General features: G+C 46.8%; 1 protein-coding gene across 2 annotated transcripts; it reads left to right on the top strand.

The window, feature by feature from the left end:
• The first annotated feature begins 9133 nt into the window (after positions 1-9133).
• LOC121584096 (beta-1,3-galactosyl-O-glycosyl-glycoprotein beta-1,6-N-acetylglucosaminyltransferase 4) lies at positions 9134-16868 on the top strand. Of its 2 annotated transcripts, none has more exons than XM_041899926.2 (7): positions 9134-9219; positions 10230-10308; positions 12115-12217; positions 12373-12578; positions 12769-12934; positions 13270-13472; positions 15436-16868. In XM_041899926.2, the coding sequence occupies exons 3-7, from the start codon at positions 12116-12118 to the stop codon at positions 16058-16060; spliced, it is 1302 nt and encodes a 433-aa protein (XP_041755860.1). In that variant the 5' UTR covers positions 9134-9219; positions 10230-10308; position 12115; the 3' UTR covers positions 16061-16868. The 2 variants fall into 2 exon arrangements, with proteins under 2 accessions (XP_041755860.1, XP_041755861.1); XM_041899927.2 differs by having other exon boundaries at positions 9141-9219; positions 10236-10308.
• The last annotated feature ends 611 nt before the right edge of the window (positions 16869-17479 follow it).

Raw genomic sequence — 17479 nt, 5'->3', positions numbered from 1 at the left:
GCAGTTTGACGACCCAACTGGAACCTGAGAAGCTGATCGGTTGGACGGAACCCATTGCTTCTCCCTCCTTCGCTCTCGGACTCGATTATCCACCCGAATAGACAAGGCTACCAAGCTGTCCAGGTCACTAGGCTCCGGATAGGAGATCAACTCATCCTTGAGCTGCTCCGACAGACCCTGGTAAAAGGCCGCTTGCAGAGCCTCCTCATTCCACCCACTCTCCACAGCCAACGTCTTGAACTCGATCACGAAGTCGGCCACGCTGCGAGTTCCTTGGCGAAGCGAAAACAGGCGCCTAGCTGCGTCCCTCCCACGGACGGAATGGTCGAAGAGCTTCCTCATCTTGGCCGTGAACCCCTGGTATGAAGCCATGCAGGGATCCTGTCGTTCCCAAACGGCTGAAGCCCACTCCAGCGCTCGACCACGCAGCAACTCAATCACAAAGGCTATCCTAGCCTTGTCTGTGGCATAAGAGTAGGGCTGTAGATCGAACACTAATCCACACTGCATAAGGAAGGAACGGCATCTTCCCAGCTCCCCCTCATATTTATCCGGCGTCGGAACCTTGGGCTCACGGAAGGGCACAGCTTCAGAAGCGGCAGGCGAGATGGGTGAAACCGGTAGTGGATCTTCCACCGGACACTTGCGTTGGTTCTGGACCTCCGTCAGACCGGTAGAAAGGTTCCGAACTGACAACGCGATCTCCTGTAGTACCGTGCTATGATGGCCCAACATCTTCTCCTGCTGGGTAATGGCATGGCGAACAGAGTCCAGGTCCGCTGGGTTCATTACTGGCCGGATCGTTCTGTCACGAGTTGCTAAGCCAGAACCCAGAAGCAGACCAGGACAAGGTAAGTTGAAACGAAGGTGAGTGTTTATTTACAAGTTCAAGAGTGATGCTGAATAATCCAGGGAACAGAGCGGGCGGCGTTGATTAGTTGTTGGGGGTGCAGTGGTTGATCCCATCCTGGGTCGGCAGCCGCCGACCACCAGGCAGAGGTTGGATGAAGGTTCCGGACGGGTGACTGCAGATGGAACAAAACGGGGGTAAGTAAGCAACAAACCAACAAGGTGCAAAAACAACAAAACTAACGCTAGGCTCTAAGACTGATACTCTGGTAAACCTACTGTTCATGGCTAACGATCCGGCAGGGAATGGATGTTAGGCCAGAGCCTAAGAAGGGTGATGATCAGGACCAGGTGTGCAGATTGCTGATGGGATGCAGGTGCGGAAATCAAGAGAGCTCCCCGGAGCGTTCCAGAACCCTCGGGAAACTGGAGATCACGAACATAACAACTAGTCCACAGACAGGACCCGACTCAGACTGCCGGGATCGTTACAGTGGAGGAAGATCGACGCCACGACGATTACGTACACCGAGTTCTCCCGCCGCTTCAGGGCGGTGTTTGACCATCCCCCGGAGGGGAAAGCGGCGGGGGAGCGTCTGGTCTTCCTCCGGCAGGGGAGGAGAAGTGCCCAGGAATTCGCGCTCGAATTCCGTACTCTAGCGGCAGATGCAGGGTGGAATGATCGGGCCCTCATCGATCTATACCGATGCAGCCTACGAGAGGACGTCCGTCGGGAGCTGGCTTGTAGGGACACCAGCCTCACTTTCGACCAGCTGGTTGATATGTCCATCAGGCTGGATACCCTGCTGGCTACCCGCGGACGTCCTGCGGAGGGTCCGTCCATTCCACCCTCCAGCGCCTCCGAGCCTTGTCCTATGGAGCTCGGGGGCGCTGGCGCTAGAGAGAGGAGGAGTCGGCAGGCTAGGGGGTCCATCCACTGCACCAACTGTGGTCGGGGAGGACACACCGCGGCTAGGTGCTGGGGATGGCCTCCTAGGGGAGATGACGACAGGTCCCGCACTGGGGATTCCCTCCAGGTGAGTAGGCGCCCCACTCACCCAGAGCTCTCTGTTGCCCATTTTTGTATGCCTGTACGTTTTCCACAGGTAGCACCTCATTCCCAGCATAAGGCGCTGGTAGATTCAGGCGCGGCTGGGAATTTTATTGATAAAAAGTTTTGTTTAGCGTTAGGGATTCCCCTCATTCCTGTTGATGTTCCTTTTCCCGTTCACGCCCTAGATAGTCGTCCGTTGGGTACGGGCTTAATCAGGGGAGGTCACGGCGCCACTTAGGATGTGTGCGCAGGGGGATCATCAGGAGATGATTCAGCTGTTCCTGATTGACTCTCCTGCGTATCCGGTGGTGCTGGGCATGCCCTGGTTGAGTACCCATAACCCAGTGATTTCGTGGCAGGAGAGGGCTCTGATGGAGTGGTCTGCTCAGTGTGTGGGTAGATGTTTGGGCGTTTCCGTAGGGGCTACCTCGGTGGAGAGTCCAAACCAGGTGCCCGCATTGCACGTTCCACCTGAGTATGGGGATTTGGCTATTGCGTTTAGTAAGGCGAGGGCGACGCAGTTGCCACCCCATAGGCAGGGGGATTGTGCGATAAACCTCCAGGCAGGAGCTGCGCTCCCACGGAGCCATGTGTATCCTCTGTCTCAGGAGGAGAAGAAGGCTATGGAGATTTACATAGACGAATCGCTGAGACAAGGATACATACGGCCGTCCACTTCCCCGCGTCCTCGAGTTTCTTTTTCGTGAAGAAAAAGGATGGTGGTTTGCGCCCATGCATCGATTACCGTGGTCTCAATCAGATTACGGTGAAGTATAGTTATCCACTCCCGCTGATTGCGACCATGACTGAGTCGTTGCATGGGGCGCGTTTCTTCACGAAACTAGATCTCAGGAGCGCGTACAACTTGGTGCGCATCAGGGAGGGTGATGAATGGAAAACAGCCTTTAGTACCACCTCGGGCCATTACGAGTATCTGGTCATGCCATACGGGTTGATGAACGCTCCATCAGTTTTCCAATCATTTGTGGATGAGATCTTCAGGGACATGCAGGGGCAGGGGGTGGTGGTGTACATTGATGACATTCTCGTGTACTCACCTACCCGTGTCGAGCATGTGGCCCTGGTGCGCAGGGTGTTGCGGAGGCTGGTGGAGCACGACCTGTATGTGAAGGCAGAGAAGTGTCTGTTTTTCCAGGAGTCGGTCTCCTTTTTGGGTTATCAGTTGTCTGCGTCAGGGGTGAAGATGGAGGTAGACCGGGTGTCGGCCGTGCGTAATTGGCAAACACCAACCACTGTGAAGGAGGTGCAGCAGTTTTTGGGGTTTGCAAATTACTACAGGAGGTTTATCCGGGGTTTTGGACAGGTGGCAGCTCCCATCACGTCTCTGTTGAAGGGGGGTCCGGTGCGTCTGCAGTGGTCGGCCGAGGCGGACAGGGCGTTTGGGAGGCTGAAGGACCTGTTTACCTCGGCCCCGGTGCTGGCGCATCCGGATCCCCTCTTTGCCGTTCCAAGTAGAGGTGGACGCGTCGGAGGCCGGTTTAGGAGCCGTGCTTTCACAACGATCTGGCGCGCCACCTAAACTCCGCCCCTGTGCTTTTTATTCTAAGAAGCTCAGTCCGGCGGAGCGGAACTATGACGTAGGGGACAGGGAGCTGTTAGCCGTGGTACAGGCTCTAAAGGTGTGGAGGCACTGGCTTGAGGGGGCTCAACACCCTTTCCTCATTTTGACGGACCACCGTAACCTGGAGTACATCCGGGCGGCGAGGAGGCTGAACCTCGCCAGGCAAGATGGAGTATGTTCTTGACCAGGTTTACTTTTAAGATCACGTACATCCCTGGGTCACAGAATGGCAAGGCAGATGCGCTGTCTCGGCGGTATGACGCGGAGGAGAGGTCCGTGGAGCCCACTCCCATACTGCCTGAGTCGTGTCTGGTGGCACCGGTAGTATGGGAGGTCGATGCTGAACTCGAGCGGGCGTTACGCACCGACCCTAGTCCACCACAGTGCCCGGAGGGTCGGAAGTACGTTCCGCTCGAGGTTCGGGATCGATTGATCTATTGGGCTCACACGTCACCCTCCTCTGGACATCCGGGTATCGGCCGGACAGTGCACTGTCTTAGTGCCAAGTACTGGTGGCCCACGTTGGCAAGGGATGTGAGGGTTTATGTTTCCTCCTGCTCGGTGTGCGCCCAGTGTAAGGCGCCTAGACATCTACCTAGGGGTAAGTTGCTACCCCTGCCCGTTCCACAGTGGCCATGGTCCCACCTCTCAGTGGACTTTATAACAGACCTTCCCCTCTCCCAAGGGAGTACTACCATCCTGGTCGTTGTGGACCGGTTCTCTAAGGCCTGTCGCTTTGCTCCCCATGCCGGGTCTTCCCTACGGCCCTGCAAACTGCCGAGGCACTGTTTACCCATGTGTTCCGGCACTACGGGGTACCCGAGGACATTGTGGCTGATCGGGGTCCCCAATTCACCTCCAGAGTCTGGAGAGCGTTTATGGAGCGGTTGGGGGTCTCGGTGAGCCTCACCTCGGGTTACCACCCGGAGAGCAATGGGCAGGTGGAACGCGTAAACCAGGATGTGGGTAGGTTTCTCAGAACATACTGCCAGGACCGGCCGGAGGAGTGGTCAAGGTACGTTCCCTGGGCCGAGATGGCCCAGAATTCCCCTACGCCATTCCTCCACTAACCTAACTCCATTTCAATGTGTGTTAGGTTACCAGCCGGTTCTGGCACCCTGGCAGCAGAGCCAGATCGAGGCTCCTGCGGTGGATGAGTGGGCGCGGCGCTCGGAGGAGACTTGGAACGCTGCACACGTCCACCTGCAGCGGGCCCTCCGACGTCAGAAGGCGAGCGCTGATCTCCACCGCAGTGAGGCACCGGTGTACGCACCTGGTGATCGAGTCTGGCTCTCTACCAGAAACCTGCCCCTCCGCCTGCCCTGTCGGAAACTGGGTCGGCGGTTTGTAGGGCCATTTAAAGTCCTGAGAAGGTTGAACGAGGTATGTTATAGATTACAGCTACCTGTGGAGTATAAGTGTATTAACCCCTCGTTCCATGTGTCCCTTCTCAGGCCGGTGGTAGGGCCCACTCCAAGAAGATGAGATCTTGGAGACTCCTCCGCCCCCGTTGGACATCGAGGGGGCACCGGCGTACTCCGTGAGATCCATCTTGGATTCGAGACGTCGGATGGGGGGTCTCCAGTATCTAGTGGAGTGGGAGGGGTACGGTCCGGAGGAGCGGTGCTGGGTGCCGAGGAGAGACGTGTTGGACCCGTCGCTCCTGACAGAGTTCCATCGGAGGCATCCGACGCGCCCTGCGCCGCGTCCCCCTGGTCGTCCCCGAGGCCGGAGTCGGCGCACGTCTGGAGCCGCTCGTCAAGGGGGGGGGTACTGTCACGGTTTCGGCCGAGGCTGCCTCTCTCCCTTGTTCGGGCAGGCTTCGGCGTTCGTCGTCTCCGGAATTCTAGCTGCCACCGATAGATGTTTCATGTTCGTTTGCTTTTGTCTGTTTGTTTCCACACCTGTTTCTGTTTTACGTAATTAGTGTCCTATAAGTTTCTCGTTGTGTTTGTCTAGTGTTGTGTATGATTGTTTCCGTCAGTGTTGTGTTTTGCTCGGTTGAGCGTATTTCTCCACTGTGCTGGAGCTTAGTTGCACTTGTGTGTGCACCGTTTCATTTTTGTCGCACCTGTTAGTGCGCATCTACCTTTCGCCTTCGTGCGTGTTTTGCTGTCGGGCTTAGTTGTCCTGTTGCCTGTGTTGGGCCAGTATTACAGCATTTGGAACATTCAGTCTGCGTCCTGCGTTTGATTCCTACACTACACCTACAACACGCCCTGACAATGACTATGGGTTGGTAGTCATTTAGGCAGGTTATCTTAGAAGTTCTTGGGCACAGGAACTATGGTGGTCTGCTTGAAACATGTTGGTATTACAGACTCAGTCAGGGACATGTTGAAAATGTCAGTGAAGACACTTGCCAGTTGGTCAGTGCATGCTCGGAGTACACGTCCTGGTAATCCGTCTGGCCCTGCTGCCTTGTGAACGTTGACCTGCTTAAAAGTCTTTCTCACATTGGCTATGGTGAGCGTGATCACATAGTCATCTGGAACAGCTGATGCTCTCATGCATGCTTCAGTGTCGCTTGCCACGAAGCGAGCATAGAAGTGATTTAGCTCATCTGGTAGGCTCGGGTCACAGGGCAGCTCTCGGCTGTGCTTCCCTTTGTAGTCTGTAATAGTTTGCAAGCCCTGCCACATCCGACGAGCGTCGGAGCCGGTGTAGTACGATTCAATCTTAGTCCTGTATTGACTCTTTGCCTGTTTGATGGTTCGTCGGAGGGCTTAGCGGGATTTCTTATAAACGTCCGGGTTAAAGTCCCGTTCCTTGAAAGCAGCAGCTCTACCCTAGCTCAGTGCGGATGTTGCCTGTAATCCATGGCTTCTGGTTGGGGTATGTACGTACGGTCACTGTGGGGACGACGTCATCAATGCACTTATTGATGAAGCAAGTGACTGATGTGGTGTACTCCTCAATGCCATCGGAAGAATCCCAGAACATATTCCAGTCTGTGCTAGCAAAACAGTCCTGTAGCTTAGCATCTGCGTCATCTGACCACTTCCTTATTAACTGAGTCACTGGTGCTTCCTGCTTTAGTTTTTGCTTATAAGCAGGAATCAGGAGGATATAATTATGGTCAGATTTGCCAAATGGATGGCGAGGGAGAGCTTTGTACGCGTCTCTGTGTGTGGAGTAAAGGTGGTCTAGAGTTTTTTTCCCCTCTGGTTACATATTTAACATGCTGGTAGAAATTAGGTAGAACGGATTTAAGTTTCCCTGCATTAAAGTCCCCGGGCCACTAGGAGCGCTGCCTCTGTATAAGCTTTTTCCTGTTTGCTTATGGCCTTATACAGCTCATTGAGTGCAATCTTAGGGCCAGCATCGGTTTGTGGTGGTAAATAGACAGCTACGAAAAATATAGAAGAAAACTCTCTTGGTAAATAGTGTGGTCTACATCTCAGGCGAGCAAAACCTCAAGACTTCTTTAGTATTAGATTTTATGCACCAACTGTTGTTTACAAATATAAACAGACCGCCACCCCTCGTCTTATCGGAGTCAGCCGTTCTATCCTGCCGATGTAGCATATATCCCACCAGCTGTTTGTTATCCATGTCATCATTCAGCCACGACTCGGTGAAACATAAGAAATTACAGTTTTTAATATCCCGTTGGTAGGATATCCTTGATCTTAGGTCGTCCATTTTGTTTTCAAATGATTGTACGTTGGCTAATAGGATTGATGGTCCCCTTATCAGTATTGACACATGGTCTAACAACACACTTAGCGAACGTTCTGTCTACGTGCTTGTTTGGAAAACACTTAAAAGTTGCCTCGTAAATAACAATGAATCTGGTATGATCATCATAATGCTTAAGTTACATTGCAACTTGGAAACACAACAAGCTCTCACAGTCTCACGTCCATGTTTCTCAAACGTCACATTTTGAAGTTGTCACAGTCTCACGTCAGAATTGGACGTTCATCCATGTTTCTCAAAAATATTGAGGTTGTAGCAAAATTCAAATTTCGAAGTGTTTAAGGTTAAGTTGAAGCAATTGAACTGATGGATTTTGATGGGGAGTTTTATTTATTGATGCTAATTAATTTTCCGACATGGATGGATGTTGAATACTGACTTGTATCACTGGTGACCTGGCTGGGGAAACGAAGCCCAGCTCCATAGAATCAACTGAAGGCAATTATTTGCTTTGATATTCAATTACAGGTCTCAGAAAAAAATTGATGCAAGTTGTTTGGGGAAAAAAATTAAATTATTTGATGGCTGCCAACTATTTGATGATGAACAAAAAACTGAAGTTATAATGTTATGATAACTAATGTTAATTGAACACTGTTATCAATGTTATAATTCATTCAAGCTTATCAAACTTGTTCCAATTAATTCACCTTTTTTTATTTGTTGTCATATGAATGTTTATAGCATTTTTCACCCAAGTTTTGCCATTGTATAGTCTAATTTGTTATGTGGCCTAATTTGTTATTGTGAAGCCTAATTTGTTTTTGCTGAATTGTCATTATGGCATGATATGTATCGCTTTTTACTGTTTTTGTGTATAGTAAAGTTAATCCAATTGTGTAAGGCTCTTTGTAATTCCATTATTATTGGACCTGATTTAGATGTCCAATGACAGCAAGTTGTTATCAGTCAACCACTGGATATGATGTTGCAGTGCTTAGAAAAATTATTCATCCCCCTTGGCGTTTTTACCATTTTGTTGCATTACAACCTGTAATTTAAATGGATTTTTATTTGGATTTCATGTAATGGACAGACAAAAAATAGTCCAAATTGGTGAAATGAATCTGTGGTATGACTTAAAGATTGCTGTACACCAGTGGAACCCATCCAACTTGAAGGAGCTGGAGCAGTTTTGCCTTGAAGAATGGACAAAAATCCCAGTGGCTAGATGTGCCAAGCTTATAGAGACAAACCCCAAGAGACTTGCAGCTGTAATTGCTGCAAAAGGTGGCTCTACAAAGTATTGACTTTGGGGGGGGGGGTGAATAGTTATGCACGCTCAAGTACTGTTTTTTGTCTTATTTCTTGTTTGTTTCACAATCAAAAATATTTGGCATATTCAAAGCATGTTGTGTAAATCAAATGATACAAACCCCTAAAAAATGAATTTTAATTCCAGTTTGTAAGGCATCAAAATAGGAAAAATGCCAAGGGGGGTGAATACTTTCGCAAGCCACTGTATATTGTTCTCTGACAGGAAGCTGTTTTCTAATAAAGTGTTTAATAAAGAACATTTTTGAAGAAGAAAATCGTTTAGTTTTTATGCTTATTGTTTATGAGTGTGGTCTGCGTATAGTTTGGAGCACCTGAAACATAAAACTGAATGTGATCATAAGGGCAAAAAGAGGTCCACATTTTCCATAGTTCGGGTGGTGTGTGAAATAGATAGAGGACTCATCTTTATATCTGTGGCATTATAACGTCTGTGACAGCATGGGCAGGCTACAAGCCATAGAAATCCCCACCCATTTGACCATTTTGACTACTTTAAAATGGCGGAAGCATGGTGGAAGCCCTCACTGCCCATGCTAAAATAGCCTTTTGGCCACTAGAGGCCTCTATCATTCTCTATGGTGTCACTGCTATGAGTCGGTACCGGTAGTGGGCGGAGAAGGATTTGCGCTTGGCGTGACTCTGTGATTGCCTGCTCTCTCTCTCTCTCTCTCGCTAACGCTCACACACTTACCCTCGGCAGACAGGACGTCATGACTGCGCTGAATTGTCCGAATCAAGTTGCTTCATGAATGTGGTAAGTCTTTCTCTTGCTCTCTTTTTCTTCACTCTCTCTAAATATTTATAGCAATAACCTTTTTCCATTGTTAAATATTTCTGTCCGACATTAGGCATAAGTTTTCCCTGACATGAATGTTACATTTATTTTAAAAGTGATAAAACATTGATTACTAGCAGTGCTGTGTAGGTTATTCAACTATCAATATGAGAGTGCTCTTAGCCCACTAAATTAGGCTTATGTGACTACAGTCAAACATTTGGACTATTTTAGCCCACACAGCTACAAGGATGCGCTTTCATGCTAGGTTTAGGACCTCATTTTGAAACTTATAGAGACCCCAACTGATGTATAGAACAATCTTAAAATTATCTACGTTTGCTTAGATATAAGAATCATGAAACCTCTAACACAGGGCTCTCCAACCCTGTTCCTGGAGAGCTACCCTGTAGGTTTTCACTCCAACCCCAGTTGTAACTACCCTGATTCATCTTATCAACCAGCTTAATTATTAGAATCAGGTGTGCTAGATTGGGGTTGGAGCAAAAACCTACAGGACAGTAGCGCTCCAGGAACGGGGTTGGAAAGCCCTGCTCTAACACAATAAATTCATTTGTTGAAAATCATTTTTTTGGCCTAACATGCTTTACATTTTTTCCATGTGGTTTCTTCCTTCACAGACTCCATAAAATGATGACCTCTTCCTAAATATTTGGTCAAATGATACATTTTGTGTATGGTTTCCTAGAAACAAGGGTGGCTCAACTTACCCCTTTGGCTCAATATGCCCAACTCTCCCCTAATTAGAATCTACTGTATGTTCATATCGGTAGCCTATTACTCGGGTTCTAATTCAAATATACTGTTACCGCTATGTGATTTAACTTATAATGGGATTTTATTACTTTTTCATCACATTTAACTTGTGAGAGTTACCTAGGCCTACCCCATGTCAAAAAAACGGAAAACAATGAAGTGAAAGAAATCGTTTTTTTTTTTACTATTTGAATGTAAAACACTGTTTCTAGTTGTAGGCTGTCTTGTGAGACTTTGGAAAACTTTTTGATGGCACGTGATATAACCTCAAAGACGTCTTTAGCGTGCAAGGTATGTAGGCCCTACCTTTTCTCTGATATTAATAGAGGTCTCTTCTGTTGTGTTTGTCTGAATATCATGTTGTCAAATGTGATATATATTATGTTCATGTTCAAGTTCAAAGCAAAAGTTTATATATTGCTTTACACCCTTTGAGTAAATCAAAGTCAAGTTGATAAGACAACGTTGGGCAGAAGTTAAATGATATCCATTTATTCTGTGTTTAGTAGGATGTTGTGAAGGCTTATTCCTCATAAGTTAACACACCTGTTCAGAAGAGGTTAGGGTTTCTCTCTATGAGAGAAAAGCTGCTGGACTGCTCTCTACACAATAATCCATAAACTGACCTCAGCTTGGAAGTTAATTAAGATGCTTATATTCAATATTTTACAGTATATCTTGTTCTATGACAGAGGTACTTTAAAATAAATGTTTCCATGAGTTGAAAATGAAGTGTATGCGTGCATGCATGCGTGCGTGGCATGGCACAGACCTGTTACATGAACATGAAACCCCCATGAGCATACATTAATGCCTGTATGTTATCACACAGCTAATATACAGGTAACTGCCATTATAAAGGCAACACCAACATAAAGTGTCTTAATAGGGTGTTGGGCCACCATGAGCCAGAACAGCTTCAATGCACCTTGGTATAGATTCTACAAGTGTCTGGTACTCTATCAGAGGGATGAGACACCATTCTTCCACAAGAGATTCCTTATTTAGTGTTTTGTTGATGGTGGTGGAAAAAGCTGTTTCGGGCGCTTGCTCCAGAAAGTGTTCAATTGGGTTGAGATCTGGTGACTGAGATGGCCATTGCATATGGTTTACATTGTTTGCTCATCAAACCATTCAGTGACCACTAGTGCCCTGTGGATGGGGGCATTGTCATTACATTTACATTTTAGTCATTTAGCAGACGCTTTTATCCAGAGCGACTTACAGTTAGTGAGTGCATACATTTTTATTTTATTTTTTTCATACCCCCGTGGGAATCGAACCCACAACCCTGGCGTTGCAAACGCCATGCTCTACCAACTGAGCTACATCCCTGCCGGCCATTCCCTCCCCTACCCTGGACCAATTGTGCGCCGCCCCATGGGTCTCCCGGTCGCGGCCGGCTACGACAGAGCCTGGATTCGAACCAGGATCTCTAGTGGCACAGCTAGCACTGCGATGCAGTGCGAGGCCTATGGGGGTATAGCCATGGTAGCCACAATAATGGCCTGCCCAGCATTTTTATACATGACCCTAAGCATGATGGGATGTTAATTACTTAATTAACTCAGGAACCTATGTGGAAGCACTTACTTTCAATATACTCATGTATCCCTCATTTACTCAAGTGTTTCCATTATTTTTGGCAGTTACCTGTAGATCATGTTGCTTTGAGAGTACTCATGAAGTAATTTATCTTTGTATGATTATCTTGTCCTTTCTTCTCTTCTGACTGTAAATAAGATGTGCCCTCTTAGTAAATGTTATCACAGAGCTAATAGTAATTTCTCTTTGTATGATTGTATCCTGTGCTCTCTTACATGTTATTATAGGTCTATGGTTATCACAGAGCTAATAGTCATTTCTCATTGTGTTATTGTCTTGTCTGCTCTCTGCAGAATGAAAATAACATGTCCTCTTACATGGTATCAATCAGCTTATAGTCAAATAGACTCCCCCTCTCTCTGCAAAAGGAAATAAGATGCTTAATAACATAAGCTTGCATGCTATTAGCATGCTATTAGCTTATATTAATAGCTTATTAACATAATTACAGTGCACTGTTCATTGAAACTGTTAATGTTTCTTCCTCTGCAGAATGAAAATAAGATGTGTCCTGTTACATAAGTTGAGACAGAGGTGCTTCTTGTTGTCCCTGTCCCTGCTGGTGGTGTGTCTGCTGAAGCTGGTCTACGTCAAGGTGAATGAATGAATTAACAATGATCGATCAAACAAACAAACACATTTATTTGACACATTTTAAACACATATAGAGTTACCTCAGCCATGAGATTACTGCAATACCACAAAATACAAAAAGTCAACAAACTTATTTCCATTGTGGTCTACTTCAAGGTGATGGTGAGGAACAGCTTCTACATTGAGCCCTATGGAATCACCGCCAGCTCTTCACGGATCCCCAACCACCAGTATGACATCAACTGCACCGCTATCTACCAACTAGACCCTGTGGAGTTAGGGAAGAGTTTGGAGATCAGGCGTAAAGTCATCGTGGACTTGGAGGACGACAGCATCGTGTCTTTGACCTTGGACTGTCAGAGGTACTTGTGCTTTCTGGACTGTATTTTTTAACTTGTCTAATTATGTATGTATTTATTGTGACTGTCCTGTGATTGTTTTTAATGTTGTAAGTTATTTGTATTGTTCTACTATGTCTATAAGGAAGACAACCCAATTTCCTCTTTGGGATGAATAAAGTACAATCTCATCTGTCACATCAACTAATCTCAGGTACATCGAGACGAGAGGATATGATGTCATCCCGGTATCAGAGGAGGAACGGAGGTTCCCGCTTGCGTACTCTCTGGTGGTGCATAAGAACGCTCCCATGGTGGAAAGGATCCTCAGGGCCATCTATTCCCCTCACAACCTCTACTGCATCCACTATGACCAGAAGGTAGGGCTGGCAGCCAGGTAGCCTAGAGGTTAAAGGGGAGGGTTTGGTACCTGAAGGTTGCTGGTTTAAATCCCGAAAAATCTGATGGGATATGAGCTGACTACTTGAAGGTTGTTAGCAAAACTTCCTAAAAAGATAACATCTCCTGCTGTTGTGGCATTGAGAAAGTCACTGAACCCCTAAACTGCTCAACGAGTGCTGCACTGAAGTTGCCCGCTGCGCCAGCCTTTCCAACCTAATGTGAGTGGGTTTGTTTATGTTGGAGGGGTTAGGTACAGCAGAAGACACATTTCTGTCTCGTATGGATTAATAAAGTATTCTTCTTCTTCTTCTAGTCCTCTCAGAAATTCATAGCAGCTATGAGGAACTTGGCTCAGTGTTTCCCCAACCTGTTCATAGCCTCCAAGCTGGAGTCTGTGCAGTATGCCCACATCACCCGGCTAAACGCTGACCTCCACTGTCTCAACGACCTGCTGGAGAGGTCAGAGGTCAAGTGGAAGTATGTCATCAACCTCTGCGGCCAGGACTTCCCCCTCAGGTAAAAAACCCACATTTTTACATCCAACAGAACGAATTTTACTCATTACTTTTAGATGAGCTACTTCTATACTCCTTAACATGCCTGCCAAATATCGGAACTCAAAGTCTAATAGATCATGAAGTTAATTAGGGGATCAAGCAGCAAAGCTGCGAGAAAGCCTATTGTATTTGTTGGCAAGCTCATTGGCTTATAGCGGCCATATTATTTGAGCTATGTTCTTGGAAAATATTGCATTAAAGACGTGGGTCCATAGATGCTATGTACCAAATTTGGTGCCGAACGGTCCAGCAGTTCTGGAGAAGAAGATGTTTACAGTAGTTGACGTCATTACAAATGGTCAAAAATTACAGGGTATGAAATCTGACCACAACCTCTGTCTCCTTACACACACACCTCGTGGTCGAACCGATACAGAGAAGTGCCGTAAGGGGGCGCAATCTTTCTGATCCAACAGTCCGGAGACAAGAGCTGTTGTACCACCAGTGCCAAAAACCAAGGCCAGGCATCTGAAGGAGGCTGAAAAACTCTTATGTATCACGTGCTACACTGTAACTACCATAGATCAAATATTTCAAATAACCCACCAAGTTGGCCTTTGAAGATAGTACAGTATTAGAACAAAGAATGCACCTGCAGCTGTGTGAAGTTGCCATGGTCTCCACTTACTGGGACAGGTGTATAGAATGTTTTTTATCCCCAGTACAGGTGGTTATTGTGTTATTTGTGGTAAATATCCCTTTCCACTTGCTGTTTAGGCTTTTAAACACACACGTATACTAGAGAAAAACAAGGCGGGGAAAAAGAGAGCGAGAAGGTGTTTTGCATCTAGCAGGGTTGACGCATAAAGTAACTGCTGACCAGATACGTTTATTTTTTATACCCCTTTTTTGTGATATCCAATTGGTAGTTACAGTCTTGTCCCATCGCTGCAACTCCCGTATGGACTCGGGAGAGGAGAAGGTCGAGAGCCATGCGTCCTCCGAAACATGACCCTGCCAAGCCGCACTGCTTCTTGACACACTGCTCGCTTAACCCGGAAGCCAGCCGCACCAATGTGTCAGAGGAAACACCGTACAACTGGCGACCGTGTCAGCGTGCTTGCGCTCTGCCCGCCACAGGAGTCACTAGAGCGTGATGGGACAAGGACATCCCTGCCGGCCAAACCCTCCCCCAACACGGACGACGCTGGGCCAATTGTGCGTCGCCTCATGGGTCTCACGGTCGTGGCCGGCTGAGACACAGCCCGGGATCGAACCTGGATCTGTAGTGACGCCCCAAGCACTGCAGTGCCTTAGACCGCTGCGCCACTCGGGAGGCCCACATTTTCTTATTTTTAATAGCCTAAACAACAAGTTTGGAATGTTTGGCTTGTTTGACTGAAAAACTAAACATTTGCTTAGCTATGTACAACAGAGATGGTGGGGGCTTATTGGTGCCACACTTTCGCCCCCAGCCTTAGTTAACACACCTGATTAAACTAATTGCATTCTAAACGGTAGACCATGATTAATTGATTATTGGAGTCAGATGTGTTAGCTGGGGCTGGGGCAAATGTGCGTCACCAATCAGGCCCCCGAGGAGTGGAGTTGCCCATCCCTGATGGACAACTTCATCATTAGAGGTTCAGGCAGCGAAGCTGCAAGAAACCTTATTGTATTTGTTGCCGTTCATTAATATTAGGGGTACAAGCAGCGATACTAGGGGTTAAAAATGCAGCCATGTGGTATGGCCATGGTCCATATGACGTGGCCAGATTGCTTGATCTGTTTGATTTTGAGGTGTGATATTTGGCTGGCTTGTTAATGACTACAGACGTAACTCATCCAAGGGTAATGAGTCAATTATGTCTTGATGTGGTGTTGTGGTTCCATGAAGCTTGAACCCCGACATGGTTGCTTGCAGCTATATTTTGTGGTTGATTTTGTAAATGTTTTAATGATGTTGATGTCTTCTTCTCTAGGTCGAATGGTGAGCTGGTGTCGGAGCTGCGGGCGCTTAATGGTGCCAACATGCTGGAGACCTCCCGTCCCAGCGAGCTGAAGAAACAACGCTTCCGTTTCCAGCACCAGCTAAAGGACGTGCCCTACGAGTACCGCCGTTTACCCGTCCGAACCACCCATGCCAAGGCGGCGCCACCACACGACCTCGAGATATTCATCGGCAGCGCCTACTTTGTCCTCTCACGAGACTTTGTCCGTTACGTCGGAAATAGCTCTGTGGCGAGGGAGTTCCTGGAATGGTCAGCTGACACATACTCTCCGGACGAACACTTCTGGGCGACACTGGTGAGAATCCCTGGTGTACCAGGAGAGATCCTCCGGTCTGCCCCGGATGTGACAGACTTAAAGAGTAAAACGCGACTGGTGAAGTGGAATTATCTGGAAGGGTCTCTGTACCCTCCCTGCACAGGGACTCACATGCGGAGTGTTTGTATCTACGGGTCTGCGGAGCTGAGGTGGTTACTAAACTATGGCCATTGGTTTGCTAACAAGTTTGACCCCAAAGTGGACCCTGTGCTTATTAAATGCTTGGAGGAGAAACTGGAAGAGAAACGGAGACACTGGGGAAACACGGTGCAGAAGTAAAAAAATAAATAAAATGGGATGGGAGAATCAGTTGATTTGTTGGTTTATTTGGAAGATTTACTCATCCTGCAAATGCACTGTTGAGGCCCTTTGCTCCACTAGGAGCTACAAGGAATAAGTAAAAGTTAAGTGGCAGGATATTGCACTTGGTCTACAGAAGAAAGGTCTCTTTCCAGTTGCGTTTTATGTCTACTGTATACTAGTTCAAACTAGTTTATCCGGCTGTTTTTTAATTGAAATGAATTGTTGAAGTTCAATTGAACTCTTTGATTGAAAGATTTTGCCCGACAGTGTTTTTATAATGTCAAAGATGGACGTTTCAGAGGATAGTGAAACTAAACTATGTCTACACTACTAGTTCTGTCATGGATATCACAAACATAAAAACAGAATCAATTATGCCATCATTGACTTGAAAGGGGAGGTCCGTTCTATAGATTCTATTTCAATGATCGCTAAGACCTTACTATGATGTCACATGTTGCAATAACACCTAATAGAATGTCTCATCTTGATACCAGATGAAATGAGTTGAGATTGAATTGACAGTAATGGATGTTATTCTCTAAGATACTTTCACATGGGTAGAAATGCAAAACTCTTGACCAAACCTACAATACCAAAGACACTCAAAAACTGTAACAAAAACTGTACATCAAAGCTGGATGTCAGGTTTTTAAAGTTTACATGAAAACACACCAAGATTATACTATTTATTATCAAGACGATATTATATTTGTCAAGTGCAGAGTTTGATACAGTAGTAAGTAAAAAGGTTGACATCTCTAATCATGAATTATTTATTTCTTAATAAAACTATCACTCTGAATATTTTCTTAAGCCATGATTCATTAAGTAGTTTTAGTTGGTCAGCATTAGGCCACTGTATCTTGTTGTTCCCTACCCTAACAGGTCCATTAATAATAGGTGGCTTGTCTTAACTTAGTAAACCTATGAGGGTACGTTGCCTCCCTAATCTAGTGTATACAGTACCTTTTTATTAATAACATAATAGGTACAGGATGTTCTTCTATATGGCGATGCCAAGGGATATACAGTACCTGAAGTTTAGGGAGTTTTATCTGGTAGGTAGGCTTTGTATTGAATTGGGGTAAGCTCAGTGTTGTAAATTGGGGTATACACTGGTATTCCCCTCACGCTGCCTGCTGCTGTGTCTATCAGTACTTATTCTTTATACAAACTGATGTTTTAATCTCCTCTATGGCGTGCACACAGCCCAGGCTCCCAAAGACTGATGACTCTGCAAGACTAATATACATCAAATCTGTGTTGGCCGGGCAGGACGAGACAAGCCACTATAACTCAGGCTGCCTGGTCTACAATCTGACTCCAGCTCTGGCACACATCTCAGTGCAGCCAGGGAGATAGAGAGGGAGGGATGGAGGGAGAGAAGGAAGG

The sequence above is a fragment of the Coregonus clupeaformis genome, chromosome 16 (genome assembly GCF_020615455.1).
Source record: "Coregonus clupeaformis isolate EN_2021a chromosome 16, ASM2061545v1, whole genome shotgun sequence".
Taxonomy (NCBI): domain Eukaryota; kingdom Metazoa; phylum Chordata; class Actinopteri; order Salmoniformes; family Salmonidae; genus Coregonus; species Coregonus clupeaformis.
The sequence above is the reverse complement of the archived record's forward strand: the minus strand, read 5'-3'. Positions and strand labels throughout refer to the sequence as shown.

Excerpts from the sequence above, each read along its gene's own strand:
- LOC121584096 (XM_041899926.2), top strand. The coding sequence starts at position 12,116 with ATGAAAATAAGATGTGTCCTGTTACATAAGTTGAGACAGAGGTGCTTC. Across the intron at positions 12,579-12,768 it reads TTGACCTTGGACTGTCAGAG|GTACATCGAGACGAGAGGAT; the intron begins GTACTTGTGCTT and ends AACTAATCTCAG. Across the intron at positions 13,473-15,435 it reads GGCCAGGACTTCCCCCTCAG|GTCGAATGGTGAGCTGGTGT; the intron begins GTAAAAAACCCA and ends CTTCTTCTCTAG.